The 17,206-nt window shown below is 42.7% G+C and overlaps 1 protein-coding gene across 1 annotated transcript; it reads right to left on the reverse strand.

Moving 5' to 3' along the window:
* Window positions 1-4,235: 4,235 nt before the first annotated feature.
* Window positions 4,236-7,371, reverse strand: LOC114278511 (uncharacterized). The gene is made up of 4 exons (XM_082900207.1): window positions 7,124-7,371; window positions 6,795-7,010; window positions 5,726-5,911; window positions 4,236-5,558 (listed from the first exon to the last, which is right to left on the reverse strand). The coding sequence occupies exons 1-4, from the start codon at window positions 7,187-7,189 to the stop codon at window positions 4,563-4,565; spliced, it is 1,464 nt and encodes a 487-aa protein (XP_082756333.1). The 5' UTR covers window positions 7,190-7,371; the 3' UTR covers window positions 4,236-4,562.
* Between the last annotated feature and the right edge of the window lie 9,835 nt (window positions 7,372-17,206).

Below are 17,206 nucleotides of genomic sequence, written 5' to 3' on the forward strand. Positions count from 1 at the left end.
CTACAATGGTCTGACACGACCATACAGTGTCCCCTATCCTCTTTTATTTTTATGTATTTTCTTGTTTTGTTACTCTCTCCAAACTCAAGTTGGTTAGTTCCTATCCCCCTTGAGTTTGCGGGGGGCTGTTAAAATTCACCTACTACACACCTACCACTACCACCTACTACACACTCACCTACTTCACCTACTCTCCACCTACTCCTCACCTACTCCATACCTACTACACACTCACCTATTCTCTTCCCACATCCTCTCTTCTATATATAGGAATCATTGTAATATATCAAAACAATCAATCAATAATACATCTATTTTTTACACAATTGTGTTGATAAGAGAGTGGACGGTCCATTCTTGAGTCATTTTGTTGCCGATAAATATATATATATATATATTATAACGGAAAATATAAGATACGAATAGCCTTAATTTTCAAGTAAGGATTAGGCAACAACATAAGAAAATATATTTAACAATGGGATGCAAAAGGGGTGGGGGAAGGAAAAAGGGAGGTGGAGCTGCAAGAGGAAATCAACAGGGGTTGGGAGAGAGGATAGACGAGGATGGTACTGCAGGGGGATGGATCTGGTGGTGGGTGGTCATGGCGGTTTCAAGTGGTGGTAATGGTACAGCAGTTGTGTTTTGACTAGTGGCGTGGTTTCAGGCGGTAACTACAATGATTTTGGCTAGTGGTGATGCTATGGTAGATGAGAGAAGAAACAGAGAAAAAGAAGACACATAAGAGAAAGGAGAGAATAAAAAAGTCATTGTTGTCAATTCTTCAAGTAGGGGGAGAAAAAAAAATAATAATAAAGAAGCAAATTTCTAGCTAGCAACTTACTTCTTGTTGAATCACGTCATCACACAAGTGAAGAAGAGTGCCCTTTCCACTATCCAGTTGTTTGTCATACATGGACTGAGTAATTAATTTCTGATATGTAGCCATATTTTGCTGAAACCTACAGGCAGTTGAAACATTTGGTAAATTAATACCTATGAGATCAACAGACTTTAAAGGACGAACAAAGCAATGACAAAGGAAAAAGCATGATTATTATGTAAATACAGGTTGCCTGTGGCATGTATGGAACACATGCAATCACAGCTCCAAGCCCAATGCATGAAGCAGTGGCTCCAACCAAGAAGAAATCCTACATCAGGAGTTTCCCTGACCTGACTCACTCGTCCACTATAGCAGTAAGGTGGAAAGAATATGAAATATATACAAAACTAAATATGCATTTGACCAGATCAACTTGTCATAGAGGACAATTCTCAAGCAGATCCATCACATGGTAGATCACGCAGACAACATGCATGTTTGCTCAATGAACAATACATATCCACATGAATCAAAATGAAATACTGCAAACACTTTACGTGACGTATGTCTTAGCACAGTAACCAATCACAGTCGAAAGGATGACAAATACGACCCAAAGATCAGCTTTAGGCATGTCGAGCGAACCCACAACTGCAACCTGTAGAAAAACATGGTATGTTTATCTAAAGAAAATAGATAAAGGATGAGTAGGAAACAAGTTCCATATATATCAGGTAACTAACCAGTCCAACAATAGCAGAACCAAGAAATATGACCCAGTCCATAGGCGTTAAACCTGGATTTTTCTTTCCTGGCGGTTAATGAGCAGAAATTCACGAGTTCATACATTAATAAGTGGGTACAAGGCTTTAGAAAAGTTAAAATGTCACTGAAAGAGAAAGAGACAGTCAGAGCAGCCAAAAACTTACAAGGACAATTTCCATATCAGCCATTGGAATGTTTTTGAAATGCTTCACAAATATTCCTCATCCTGTTCTATTTGTACTTGCTCGCCTGCATGGTCATCATGGTTGTTAGAAATAACAAATCCATGACAATAATCAATGGATGGTTTCCCAATGTACAATTAATCCCTTCTCAAGTGCCCTAATTTTCCCATATGTAAAGTGGCAGTGGAATTTTGAAGGTGGATGCACTTTTCAAACATTGTATAACAAAACATCATATATGCTCAACTTGGTAGCAAAAAATAACTTCCAAAATTAGTGGTGAATAGAAGATCTTTTTCAACAAAAACATCCAAAACACTGATTGAAACAAGATTTTAAATTGGAAAATGAAAGCTAGTACCTGTAAACAACAATTATCCTATCAAAGGTAGGTTCTTGAATGGCAATCTTGCCCAGAAGATTGCGGAAACTGGGATAAAATAAAATAAAAATGTCACAAACTTCCCATAAACATTCAGGAATTCAAGTCTGGGAGTAAAATAATACATAGGTCCATTTCTAATAGATTCACACTGATATGCATGCATGCAAATGTATGTCTACGTACCCTAATGCTGGTCTGCATGAGTAAGCAACTGGAAGATTTGCCTGGTTTTGTGATTGTGCTAACAAAAAACATAAGAAGTGCAAGATTTTATTCTTCTATAATCAGCTTCCTTGAATTCATTCTATTTTTCATAGTAAAAATGTGATGCACACTAACAAAGTATCAAAGAACCTTGAGAACTCCATGCCAATTCAGAATGAGGTCGTAGATACTGAATACCAACATTCAGGATTCATTCAGTATTAGTCAATACATGGGATGTGCTTGAGTTTCATTTATTTCATAAACAACTTCGAATAATGCATTTTAGAAGCCCAAGAGAACGGTGGGGGAAAGAATCTTTTATATTGTTTACACTGGAAAGCAAATGCCCCAAAGCAAAGACTATTAGCTATCAAACTGCAAGACCAAGATGATGATATTCAAAACCTGAGTTACCTGAGTTCCATATTTGAAGACAGATCCGTTCCACGTATAAGTCATCTGCTCTGTCTCAGAAATAAATTCATCATCTTTTTTTGGATCTTTCTTGCGCCGTGCATTTGACTTACTGGACAAAACTCTTTCTAGCCTGCAAGCATTACAACCCCAGAAAATAAAAAAAAAAAAAATTTAAAGAGGGCATGGCAGCTTATTCCAATAGGATGAGGAACATTCAAGGACATTTACAGACAGCCCTGAACTCTCTGACATCTTGTCACAGTTTAACATGTGAAAGTTACTTGCACAAGGGTCAAGATAATGGCCAAATACTGCCGATGTGTCCCAGTTGTTAATTCACCTAGTCTTTCTCAAAAGCGATGTCCACAAGCGTGCAAGGAGCATGTCCTTTTTCTCCATGAAGAAGTAGTTAGTTGTCCGATCAATTCCAATGCCACGGCTGAATATTACGTACCACAAAAAAAAAAAAAAAATGACAAACTTACCATTTATTATATTTCTCAATACAAAACAAACACTTTTATTAGGGGTCAGCAATGCTGCCAACACACATCTGCTCTGCCATTCTATCACTACAACCATATGACTAATGTCAAATTTATTAAAATCAGATACAAGCCGTCATCATAAGCTTGTTGAGTCATATTGTCAAAGTATATGTAACATCATTCAACAATTGAGATTCTGAAGTTTTAACTGGAAAATAAAATAATCTCGTATTCTAAGATTTTTTTTTTTTTTTGAGGGAATCATATTCTAAGATAATTAAGATGGTTAAATTATCTCTAGTTTTTTTTGTTAACTAGAAATTAAAAGATATCTCTTGGTCGTTAGAAACACTAGTGAAATTATATATCCTAATTAAGTTGTAACACTATCTTTTCTATTGCTTTTCTTAATAAAATTTATTGTTACCCATACTTTGACAATATGACTCAAAAGCTTAAAAGGTCAATTATCATTGCTGATTCTTGTTTGTTTGTTTGTTTGTTTTGTTAATGAAAAGTTAGTTATAGAGTGGCATATTATTGTGAGAAATAAAATTTGGTTTAATGTCGGAACATTCTTCAATCTACATTCATGGTTTAGAGTAAACAAAACAAACCCATCACACCTGGGCCTGTCGTGATTCATTGAGCTTATTATTAATATTATATTTGCGTGGGTGATGTATGGTTGGGAATTTGGGAGGTACAAATATGCATGTGTGGGGTTGGGGAAAAGGTAATACAGGGAAGGGAAGAGTAGTATAGATTTTCATTTCAACGCGATGCGATGGTTGCTCTGCTCTGTTGTGGCGGTGGTGTCTTTGTGGTGGTGGTTGTGATTTAGGCAACCAACCAACCAAGTCAAGCAAGAGAGGATATATATACGTTTATACATCTTGCCACATATCCGGATGACAGCAATGAATATATATAAACAAACAAAAGCAAAATAGGGAAACCAATAAACTAAAAAAATGGTAACCTTTATTAGTTCAATAAACTAAAAAATCCCAAAGAAAAAGGAACTATATTTATGACTGAATCACCCCTTGATACCAGAAATCCCTTGATTCTTTCCACTATCCTCACAACTCACCTCCTCCCCGTCTATAAAACCTAGATATATATACGGTGTTGGATTGGCTCTCCTGTATGTACGTACAAAATTCCATCAGCTACTAAGAAAACCCTGATTGACCCTTAGTCCTAAAAATAATTAGAGCCCAAAAACTCCTGTCACACGCATCTTGTGTTCAGCATCTGTGTGCATCCTAACTCCCAACCAAGCTCTAAACTGGAAATCCACCTGCCTGGGTTGGGCCAACAGCACTAGTGTCCAAAGTGGACCAGCCACCACGGACTCGATGCTCCCCTGAAAACCAATTCCGACCCAACTCTCCACCATCCAAATGAGACTGGAGAGGTGCTGACATGTGGGTGGTATTAGTATTGATAGCCCAATCCTGAACATTGGAATTGGCATTCGAGAAGTGTTCTTGCCTTGGAATAGTGTACCTACTTCCATCAGTGAACATCTTCCCCTGAATGTTTTGATGCATATACATATCATTCGATCTCTTCTGCCTCAGTTCTAAGGGCAGCGACGCATGCAGATGCTCCCTGAAAAGTCCAGAAAACTGACCCATCTCCATTGAAACATTTGACGCTGGCTGTAAATTTAACCGTGTCTGCTTCTGCTCATGCTGATAAGGTAAACCGTCCTGACCCTTGTAGAAATGTTGTAGTACCTCATTTTGGCCTTGGACTTCTTGGTCAGAGTACGGATTGAAGTAAGACCCATCATTAGATTTTCTGTGCAACAGATCTTTCCTTGTGTCTTCTTCACAATTGTCAGATTCCAGATCAATCAGTCGGACCTGTTGCTGTTTAAAAACTCGTGAATGCCCAAGTGACAACTTAGTGGCAGAAGCAGAAGCATATTCATGGTTTAACGTAGACTGATAATAAGAATCTGGCATGCTAACTGGTGGCCAAACATCACCAGTAGAAGATAGAGGATCCCCTTGACTAACAGCAATGTCTACACTCTTTGAGTTTTTTGAGTATGCTACATTATTAGGATGAATATCATCTCTGTCTATAATTACGTGGTTATCAGAATCCAAATCCACTGAGCAGAAATTGTGACTGCCACTGAGTGTCGGAATTTGCTGCAGATGCTGATTCTGTGTGGAGACATCATCTTCTATAGTGGGTTCATGTTTTGCTACTTCATCATCCATCATCTCCCGAACCAACCTATCAAGGTTCTCTTTCTCTTCATCCTGATCACCCAATAACAAACTCATTAAGTCCGAAATATTATATCCTGTGAAGATTGTCACAATTAAGACACAGGTTTGGCTAGGATCTGATGAACATTCAAAAGGTTGCTTTCAAATGCTTCAATACCCAATCTCACAAAAACACAGAAAATTTAAAGAGCACAAACCTCTAATGCAATCGCACATTTATCCCAACTTTGTGCAGATACACAAGAGGCCCTAACACGAGCCTGAGCTCGAACAAGAGCTTGCATACGCCTTAGTGTTAAGGCAGCTTGCTTCCTGACCTGCCTGCCTCGGAAAATTGCTTGTACCCTCACTACTGCTTTCAATGCCCTCAAAGCCTGTCTTGCCTTCAATCATCAATTCATTGTATAAACATGAATCAGCAAAAAATAGATTTCACAAAGAAAAGAAAAACTCAAAAAATGGAACATAATCATGATTCATAAAATATCAGAATTGAACAATTGAACAAACACAGATAAAATATGCAAGTTAATATTGGTTGTTTTGTGGTGGTTATTAAATGATATATATTAACAAACCAACAGTGAATAATTAATCTTTAACACTGCAAATCCCACTACCCTTTCTTGTTTGTAAATACTCATTTTTTCCATTTTTTGAAAGCAGAGTAAAATGGAAACATGCAGAATACAAGTTGGGTTTCTTTTCTTCCTTTACCTCCTTTTTTTTTTTTTTTTTGCAAGTTAGGTTTCCAGAAAAAAAGAATTTCAAATCAGTGGTAAATCATACCAACTTAAATAATTAAAGTTATAATTTTTTTCATAAATTTGTAATAAAAATTTAAAAACATTACTGATTCACAATTTTCCCTCCCAAAAATTGGAATCTTCTAGTGTTTGGTGGGACGGAAAACCAAATCTAGAAAAAACAAGATTATTTAGGCAGATTAGGATCTTACTAATGCAATCACACAACCACCACCACTACGCATCACCACCGTAACCACTACTATCACCATCACCACCGCCATCTAAATATTCTTTAGGAAAATGTTTTTGACTGAAACAAACAGCATTGGGGGGGGGGGGGGGGGGGGGATAGAAGATGTTTTGTCAAATGATTGAATTCAATTTCATTCATCAGCAATTGAAAACTCAATCCCAAACAAACCCATCAAATACATATAGCTAAGACATGTATAGCTATGAAAAAATTGACCAAACAGAGTGATAAAGAGAACAAAAAATTTAAAAAAAATAGAGTTACCAGACAAGCCCGAAACATGGTCTGGATTCTGATCGCAGCCCACTCTTGCCTGACCAGCATGAAATCTTTGGTCGTAGCTCTAACCACAATCGCCACAGCAGCACTGAAGACATCATCAGCCCCAAACGAAGACGAATTAGACGCAGCCACTTGGCCTCCTTTGCCACTCCTCCATAGCCTCCACTTTCGACCCTTACCACTACCGCCCACATTTTCCTACACAAAAATAAAATAAAAATAATAATAATAATTTGAAAACACTTTCTAAAAACAAAGAAAACAAGAAAATCAAGCAAATGGGTCAGTGATGGTTGAGAGTATGGGATTACTTGGTGCCTAGATTGGGTCTTCTTGAGACCGACCAGTGATTTCAGCCATTTCCCTAAAGCACCCATTGCTTTTTGTCAAAGGGAAAACTGTTTTTTAGCTTTGAGTGATTTGAGAACTAGTTTATATTGAAAACAGAGTTTATATTGAAAACAGAGACGAGAGAGAGATTGCTTTGACTGATTTCAGAAGTAGTTTATATTGAAAACAGCGATGAGAGAGAGGGAGAGAGTAATTAAAAGAGGACACTTCGGAATGTACGGTAGATTTTATGTTAAGTACGTAATACGGGGGGGTTTGAATTTTTTAGTTCCAATTAAAAATGGAAAAAAAAGATTAAAAAAAAGTGAACTTGGACGGGTTGTAGTTTAATTTTTTTTAAGGGTAAATTATAAAGAGATTTATTTAAATTATAAATTATTTTATATAATTTTAAAGAGATTTATGTAAATTACACTTCTGTAATTTTATCTGATCAATATAAAATTAAAATAATTTTTAACATACTTAAAATACTCGACGAATCCTATAAAATGACGATTTGATTCATAAAAATAAATTCATAATAAACCTCAAATTAAGACACATCAACTGTTGTTATGCCATTAATACAACAGCAACCCTTTATCCAAATTTACTATTCACCACTAGCAATCCGCCTTGGAGAGAGCAAAACAAACGGACCGTGAAATCAAACCGCCGCCAATATTGATTTGTTCCTACTCACATACCACCTTGTTATCCACAAACTATTAGTTGAATTTTTAAAAATTAAAACTTAGTTTGATAAAAAAAATAAAAAAATAAAAAAAGTACTAATTATTTTCATATATTTCTTGTCTTTTGAGGTTTATTTTAAATAAATTAATTTTAATTTTTTTTAAAAAGTTAAAAATAAAATTTAAACATTCAACCAATAGGCTGATTGGCTTTCCATCAATAAAGAATAATCCAACAAAAATATTAGAGGCCAAATATTGAGGAAAAATTCTACCCGAGATGGATTTCACGGTAATGGAAAGAATATTTGATACATAATCAATTAATAGTTTGGTTCCATGAAATTCTAAACAAACCAATCAGCTGATTGTCTTTCCATTAATAGTTTTTAAAAAAATCACATACAGAACCAAACAAGTCATTTTGTTCTTTCCATCATTGATTATGTTTCAAATATCAGCATTGCTAGAGGCCCCGAGTAAATTACCGAGCAAATGACCGTATGCTTATTTTTGCGTGTCGATGTAAATGATGTGGGGCCTATATCAAAATCCTCACGTCATGACGTTGTGGCTCGTTTTTCCTAGTAAAAGTCCAAAGTTATAATAAAAAATAAAATATTAATACCAAAAAATAATATTAATATTATAATTATTTTATTGCATTTTATAAAATGTTTATAAGCTCATATATTATTATTATTATTTTATTAATTAAAAAAATCTCATATCTCATATATATTATTACTATAATAGTAATTTATGAGCTGATAAATACGTTATAATACTTAAATTAAAGGTGTTAAAAATAGAAAAAATTTCCAATAAATAAGACAATGACAAAATATTTTTATTTTCTTAAGGAGCAAGTCTTTTCTGTGTATAGTGTGAGTCTTTTTCTATATATGCTGCAACTCTTTTTATATATGTCAGATTTGCACGAAGAAAGATTTAATTTATAATGTAATTATTTTTATTATTATTCCACCGAAATGCTATTACCCCTCAAAAAAATAAAATTTATTTTCAACTTGTCCAAATTCTATTTTGAATGAACAATTTGGCTTCAATTTGAAAAGAATTAGAAATTGTTGATTAAATTTTGGGGCAACTACACAACAATGGAGATTAGAAAAATTATTTACAAAAAAAGTTGTACGAGGAGCAAATATTCCGGCAAGCCCGTATTCCTTTCTTCCGAGCTCCGTTTCTGTTCGATCACCTGCGAGCAAATAACGGTGAGCTACCCGGCGGTGTGTAGCCGGAAAAACCCTCCGACGATCAAGTCAGCACACACCCTAGGATAGAGAGAGAGAGAGAGAGAGAGAGAGAGAGAGAGAGGAGTGCTTGAATGTAAGAATTTCCTTACAAAGTGTTCGTCTGTCGCGTATGGGGGGCGCAGACATGCTTATATACCCTCTGCGCCCCATATCCACTCTCAGTCATTTCCTGACACGTGGCTCTGCTATCCCATCTGTCAGCATAAACCTTGCCGAACGTCACCTAATCTCAACTGCCTGCCTTCTCAGTTGGAGCTCGGCAGCCGAGCTTCTCTATCCACGGCCGTGCTGTGCTTCATACCCAAGCACTTAACTGGCTAAGCCCAAGGAGGACCGGGCTAAGCGGCATCTCGGCAAAACCTAGCCCGGGGCACCTCCTGAGGTCGGCCTTCCTGCCGATCAAATGATTACCTCGGCTAACCACGCCTTTCCGGGCGCCGGTCACTCAGCTTGACTGGCTCCGCCATTACCTGGTCAACCAGCTCGGTCCAACCGAGCACTGCCTTGCCGAGCAGCTTCTTTACGGTCTGGTCGGCACATGCTTGGCCCAACTCCTGCCCGGCCCAATTCCTGGCAGCTCGTCAACGGGCGGATCGCCGGTCATCTCGGCTCCATGCACCATTAGGCTCTCAACCTGCTCGCCCGTTACCTCGGCCCAATTCCAGATCATAAATCCCCCTCTCAATTGCCTCTTAATTCCGTCCGCGCGAGCGTGACTGGGATTACCTATACTTCGACCGGGGTAACATTTCTTCAGTCTTCAAAATGCCAAAGGACGACCGGGCTAGTTAATCATTACTGTCTGCAAAATTTCCCGGTTATACTCCTCGGCTGACGTCCCCTTCTTTGAAAGTATCCCGGTTGGCTCTTCGACTCTTTAACCTGTCTCTTCAGTTCTGACGTCGCCATAAATGGGGACACGTGGCGGGCTGTCATTGGTCCTCGAGCAGCTAACCCGCCGTTTTTGCCAGAATTTGAATTTGGGCGGTCTCTCTTGCCTACATAAACAAGACCCCTCTTACGCAATTTCTTCCTACTGCTTCTCTTCTATCCGACGCTTCAGAGCTCAAGCAACTTCTTCTCAGCCTCGTCTGCCATTCTTCGTGCTTGAAGGAACAGTTCCTGCCCTTCACTGGTAAGACCTTCAATCCCTCTTTAGTTGCTATCTTCTTTAATATTTCACACATTAGGGCATTAAAACTTAGTTCCTAGGGCATAGGCCATAGAAACCGTCCCAAACCTCCCACTGTTCTTGGTGTTCTTTATTTTCCTGAAGAACACTGAAGAACTGGGACGGACCGGGCTCCTGGTCTTCATTTGATCCAAAAAACCAATCTAACCGAGCAAAAAACATGTTTGCCTCAATTCCAGCAAAAACCGAGATAACAAAAGGACTTGGCCGCTCAACCGGGCTAACATCTGGTCTGCTTGGGCGACCGAGCTCCTTAGTTAGATTAGACAACCGAGGTGGTTTGGCACTCTCAATGACCGAGCTAAAGTCCAGCTCCTTTCGCGCGACCGCGCTCACACTTACACTTGCCATCATTTTCCTGCAGAGTCCAAGGGGACCACTGTCCATTCCTGAGGATCTCCAGGCCGAGCAACAACCCATTACCACAGTGCCAAACCCCTCAGCCGAGCTATCCTAGGCCGGCCACAAATGGGGAAATTTCGATTTCTCGTAGATACTCCGGCTGCACTGGCTGCATTCAGGGAGGAGTACGGCATCCCGACCGATGTCCACCTTGAACTTGCAGAGATTGAGACAACACCTTGGGGCAGGGAGGAATGCCCCTTCACCGTGCTATCCATCGTCGAAGGGGGCCTTCGTTTCCCACTCAATCCACTAATTACTGAGTTCCTGCGCCGAACCGGGCTAGCACCCACCCAGGTGTCCACCAACACTTACCGGATAATAAACGGCGTGCATGAGCTAAACAACCGGTTAGGCATAAGCCTAGGTTTAGCCGAGATCCTGCGCCAATACACCCTAGGCCACACCGGCGACGGCCTCGCCTATTATCTCAAGATTAGACTGGGCAAAGAGAAAATCGTGACCGGCATACCAGACAAGGATCTTCACGACGATGATTTCTTCTGGGTGTCAGGCAATTATGAGACAGCCGAGGTACCGGGCTGAATGATAAGCAAAAACTTTGGCAGCACATGTAAGCCGCGCAAATTACCTTGGTTAATACACTTTCTTCATGTTTCTGTACTTTAATCATTTTCTTTCTTGTTTCTTTTACAGCCATCCAAGCCTTACAAGCCAACTATAATTTCCCCAACGTAGAGGCAATCAGGACCGCGCTCCGCTACCACGACCGAGATTGCAACCAGTTGCTCGGCTACAGTCCCACATACAGATACTCCGCTCCCCACCGGAGTAAAGTTACAGACTTCCTCCGCGCTCCAACACCTCCACCAGATCCAACTCTGCCAGACGTTCCCCTAATTCGCTTGACAAAGGAACAAGAAATGGCCAAACGAAGCAGAATCAAGAACCTGCTCACCGCCACATCTGCCGAGATGCCGAGCGTCGTCACTCGCTCGCCAGCCACCGGTCAATCCAGCGGCGCTGTTGTCGCTTTTGCCTCTTAAGCGACTGGGCAGTCCAGCAGAGAACCTGCTCCACGCCGTGCCGATAGAAGAGCTCGGGCAGACCCATCTGCCGAGCTTGTCGCCGAGCTGACTACCGAGCATCCATCTGACGCTCCCATCCCAGTGCCGGCCTGGCGTCCACAGTTGAAGCACCGGGGTCAAGACATCCCGACAACGGCTTCGATCAAGGGCGACAAAGAGCATTTGCTCGCCTTCGATCTTTCCAAAGCTCTTCTTCTACCGAGCGACGTGGTCGGCAGCGACCACGTCCCTGACACTCGGTTGGTAAAATCATCAGTGAAGTCTATGGCTAGGGTAAGTCAATGTACCTCTGAAAATTTCACAAGTGTTTGCTCGGTTCCTTTTCTAATCAACTTTGCTTCTTGCAGGCCATTCAGAAACAACACCTCGTACTGGAGCGCATCCATAGACTTCGGCAAAAGGCCAATAACAGAGTCAACCAAGTCGAGAGCCTCCAAGCTGAACTCAGCCGGGCAAAGTCTTCGCTTGAGATGGCGAATGCAGACAACAACAGACTGCTCGGTCAGCTGGATGCAGCCGAGAAAAAACGGGATGAGCTCCAGACCGAGGTAAGCGCGCTCAAAAAGTCGAAGAAGAAAGACTGTCGGGCTGCTAACAACGTCGGCTTCAACGAAGCCGAGCAGAGCTATAAAAAACAAGTCTTTGCAACACAAGACATTTACTTCAAAGCTGGCTAGAAGACCGCCTGCGAGCATCTCGGCCAGGGCTCTGACACCGACGTATTTGCCAATCCTCCTCCTGCTTCCCTACCGGTCTACCTCGTGCCATACGCAAACGACGTATTCAGCGCTTTGCAAGCTGAGGCCGAGGAAGGGCTTGAAGAAGGAGACGTCGAGACAGATTCAGAGGCGGAGGATGCCAAGGTGCAGGAGCAGCCTGGCCATGACGAGCCCAGTGCGCAAGACAAAAGTCCAACCATCAACCTTGATGCCGCCGAGGACGAGTTTACCAATCTCTCCCCCTTAGTTTAGTTTTCTTCTCTTTTTGTATTTTTGCTTTCGCGCTTCTGATGTAACCGGGCTCTGTCCCCACCTTTTGTATTGACTGTCTTATCAATGAAAAACTCAAATTTCGCCAAGTGTTTTCACGGTTGTCATCAATTCCATCTTCAGCAAATCATCTCGGTATAAATCATAGATTGAACAAAACACCTCGTCAACCGGAATTCATAACTCGGGTGAAATACTTAAGAACAAAACAACGAATTCTTAAACCGAAATAACCATCTCGGATGGTAATAACAAAGTTGAACAAATCACCAACTCTTCCAACCGGAGTAAATCATCTCGGTTGGGAATCCTAAGTTGGACAAAACACCAACGCTTCCAACCGGAATAAATCATCTCGGTTGGGAATCCTGAGTTGGACAAAACACCAACTCTTCCAACCGGAATAAATCATCTCGGTTGGGAATCCTGAGTTGGACAAAACACCAACTCTTCCAACCGGAGTAAATCATCTCGGTTGGGAATCCTAAGTTGGACAAAACACCAACTCTTCCAACCGGAGTAAATCATCTCGGTTGGGATAGTAGTTGAACAAATCACCAACTCTTCCAGCCGGGATAAATTATCTCGGTTGGGAATCCTAAGTTGGACAAAACACCAACTCTTCCAACCGGAGTAAATCATCTCGGTTGGGATTCCGAAGTTGGACAAAACACCAACTCTTCCAACCGGAGTAAATCATCTCGATTTTTTACATTAAAACAACAGTCCAAATGCTAAAGCAAAATCACTTCTATAAATTGACAAAAAGAATTACATTCTGCAATGCGCGCCAAAAAATTCCTTTGAACAAGAAAAAAAAGTAAAATCTTAGAAATAATACAATTTCAGGTTGGCTGCATTCCATGGCCGGGGTATTGCTCTTCCCTCCAGATCCTCCAAGTGGTAAGCCCCCTTGCCCGCCAGACCGGTGATCTTGTAAGGTCTTTCCCAATTTGCCCCTAGTTTGCCTTCACCTGGCACCAGGGTGTTGCCCATAACCTTCCTCAAAACCTAATCACCAACTTTGAACGGTCTAGGGTGCACCGTCTTGTTGTATTTCTTTGAGAGCTCTTGTTGGTAGGTGGCCACATGGATGAGGGCCTTCTCCCGACGCTCTTCCACTAGGTCCAGCTCCAAGGCAATAGCCTTGGCGTTCAGTTCGGGCTCAAAACTCTCGCTTCTTAGGGTGGGCATGCCAACTTCCAAAGGTATGACCGCCTCCATGCCATAAGCCAAAGCAAATGGAGTTTCCCCGGTAGATCGCCGCGGGGTTGTTCGGTATGCCCAAAGGACGCTGGGTAACTCCTCAGCCCATTTTCCCTTTGCCTTCTCTAGCCATTTCTTCAACCCATCCAGAATAGTCTTGTTCGATGCCTCGGCTTAACCATTAGACTGCGGGTAAGCCGGAGTGGAGTTGTAGAATTCAATCTTCAAATCTTCACAAAATCCTCTGAATAGGCGACCGTCAAACTGGGTGCCGTTGTCAGAGATCAAGATCTTGGGGATGCCAAACCGCGTGACCACGTTCTGCCAGACAAATCGCTTCACGTCTTTCTCTTTGATTGTTTCCAAGGGCTCAGCTTCAACCCATTTTGTGAAGTAATCTGTGGCCGCAATGAAGAATTTTCGGTTGCCCGGTGCTGTTGGCAGTGGGCCCACTATATCTAGTCCCCACATGGCGAAGGGCCAAGGACTGGTGAGGGGAAGAAGTTCCCTAGCAGGCTGATGGATCTGATGGGCGAATTTCTGACATTTTTCGCACTTGCGGACATACTTTTGTGCGTCGGCCTGCATGCACGGCCACCAGTACCCCTGCGAAATAGCTCGGTAGGCCAAGGACCTGCCCCCTATGTGGCTGCCACAAATGCCTTCGTGAATTTCGAACAAGAAGGCCTCCACACTATTCGGGTGTACGCACTTTAGATAAGGACCAGTGAAGGACTTTTTATACAACGCACCAGATGGAGAGAGCCAAAACCGTTCTGATCTCACCCGGATTTTGTGGGCTTCTTTCTTGTCAGTTGGTAGAGTCCGGTCTCTGAGGAATAAGATCAAGGGGTCCATCTAGGAAGGACCTAGCGCGGCGCAGAGTACATCCATCTGCCCGGCGTCTTCAATGCTCGGCCGTGGGAGAAAGTCAATTAACAAGGGGTTTGGAGACGTACTAGCTACCACGGAAGCGAGGCCGGCCAGCTCATCAGCTCGGCTGTTCTCTTCACAGCCGATCTGTTGGACTCTGATAGCCTGAAACTGCTTGATGTGTTCCCTGACCAGAGCTTGGTACTTCGCCATTCTGTCATCCTTTGCTTCGTAAATCCCAGAGACTTGGTTGACCACAAGCTGGGAATCACTGTACACCATTAACTCCGATGCCTGCATTTGAAGCGCGCTCTTAAGACCGGCCAAAAGCGCCTCATACTCGGTCTCATTATTGGATGCAGGGAAGCCAAGGGTGATGGAGTGTTCAATTGTCAACCCATCTGGCGATATCAAAACTATACCTAGCCCGGCGCCGTGACGGTTCGAGGCTCCATCAACAAAAAGTTTCCATATCTCCCCCACGAAGAGCTTCCAGCATTCGGAGGGGTCCTGAGAGGCTTGAAGGTCGATGGGGTCACAACTGCTCGGCTGTGCGGTTTCAAGTTCTGTGTTGATTGGTTCCAGTTCAGTCCCCCTTGATGATTCGGCACCGGACTCAGCAAGTTGATCTGTAGTGCTCAAGTCCGTAGGCGAATCATCAGGTTACGGTATTAAGCCAGCCGCAGGTTCTGAGCTGTGTGGTTCCATTTCTTCCCCCATTGGTGATGCGGGACCGGACAGAGCAGATGGGTCGGTGATACTCAACTCCGTCATCGCATCACCGGGTGGTATAACCGTGCAAACTAAGGGTGCTTCAATGGTGTGCGCAAACTCCGCGTTGCTACTTCCACCAACTAGTTGTATCTCGGATGGTCTAGCGTGCATCTCATCATTTGCCACGGTAATATCGACTGGGCATACCGGATGAGTGCCAGGTGAGAACTCGGCGACGAAATCTGCCAAGGTCTGGGCTTTGATAGCAGTGCGCGACTGGAACTTCACCTCAAACTGTCCCAACTCGACCGCCCATTTAAGAATTCGGCCTGAAAAGTCCGCCCGTTCAAACAAGGCCTTGAGGGGAAACTCGGTCAGTACAACGATGGTATGGGCGTGAAAATAATGCGCCAACTTCCTCGAAGCCATCATCAATGCCAACGCAAGCTTTTCCAGCGGCAAATATCTCGTCTCAGCCGGCAACAAGGTCTTGCTGACATAAAAAATTGGGAGGTGCTTGATTCCTTCAGCGCGAACTAGCACCGCACTGACTATGTGCTGGGAGACGGCAAGGTAAAGGTAGAGTTCCTCACCCGGCTTTGGTGTAACCAACAGTGGCGGAGAGGACAGATATTCCTTGAGCTCGGCCAAAGCTCGGTCACACTCTTCGTCCCACAAGAACTTCGACTTTAATGCTTGAAAGAAAGGGTGGCAGCAATCTGATGACCGGCTTATAAACCCACTAAGCGCGGCGGCCATCCCGGCCAGATGCTGCACGTCCTTAGTCGTGTTGGGCTGCTTTAACTCTTGCACGGCTCTGATCTGCGTAGGGTCTGCTTCGATGCCTCAGTTTGTGACTAAGAACCCCAAAAATTTTCTGGATCCTACGCCAAAGGCACACTTTGATGCATTCAAGCACAGCTTATGTTTCTTTAGAATGGCAAACATCTCGGCTAAGTCGGACAAATGTTTTGCCTCATATCGGCTCTTCACCACCATATCATCGATGTAAGCCTCCATTGTCCGGCCAAGCAAAGGAGCAAACATTTTGGTCACCATCCTCTAAAAGGTTGCCCCGGCGTTCTTCAAACCAAAAGGCATGACTCGGTAGCAGAAGAGTCCCCTTGGAGTCGTGAAAGAGGTGATCTCTCGGTCAGGTCCATGCATGGCGATCTGATGGTAGCCGCGGTAGGCATCCAAGAAACTGAGTCTATTATGTCCAGCCGTCAAGTCCACAAGCTGGTCAATTCGCGGCAAAGGGAAGCTATCTTTGGGACAAGCTCGGTTGACTGTCTTATAGTCGACACAAACTCGCCACTTTCCATTCTTCTTGGGCACCACTACTGTGTTGGAAATCCACCGAGGGTAGTGCACTTCCTGAATCGCTCGTGCCTCAAGCAGGTTCTTCACCTCCTCTGCAACTACCTCGGCGTGATGCAGCGCCGATCTCCTTGTTCGCTGGATGACTGGCTTTGCTCCAGGGAAGACATTGAGGTGATGGCAGATAAAACTTGGATCGAGGCCAGGCATATCGTAAGGTGACCACGCGAAGACTTCGATGTTGGCCATTAAAAACTCAACCATCTCGGTCCTCTTTACAGCCATGAGACTGGAGCCGAGCAAGAAGAACCTGTCCGGCTGTTCTATATCAATTCGCACCT

Source organism: Camellia sinensis, chromosome 12 (assembly GCF_055761805.1).
Source record: "Camellia sinensis isolate YWXY chromosome 12, ASM5576180v1, whole genome shotgun sequence".
NCBI classification, from domain to species: domain Eukaryota; kingdom Viridiplantae; phylum Streptophyta; class Magnoliopsida; order Ericales; family Theaceae; genus Camellia; species Camellia sinensis.

Bases quoted from the DNA above. Each gene is read 5' to 3' on its own strand.
- LOC114278511 (XM_082900207.1), bottom strand. From the start codon at position 7,189: ATGGGTGCTTTAGGGAAATGGCTGAAATCACTGGTCGGTCTCAAGAAG. The intron at 7,011-7,123 runs GTAATCCCATAC...ATTTTTGTGTAG, and splicing joins AGACCCAATCTAGGCACCAA to GAAAATGTGGGCGGTAGTGG. The intron at 5,559-5,725 runs GTTTGTGCTCTT...TTGGGTGATCAG, and splicing joins AATGTGCGATTGCATTAGAG to GATGAAGAGAAAGAGAACCT.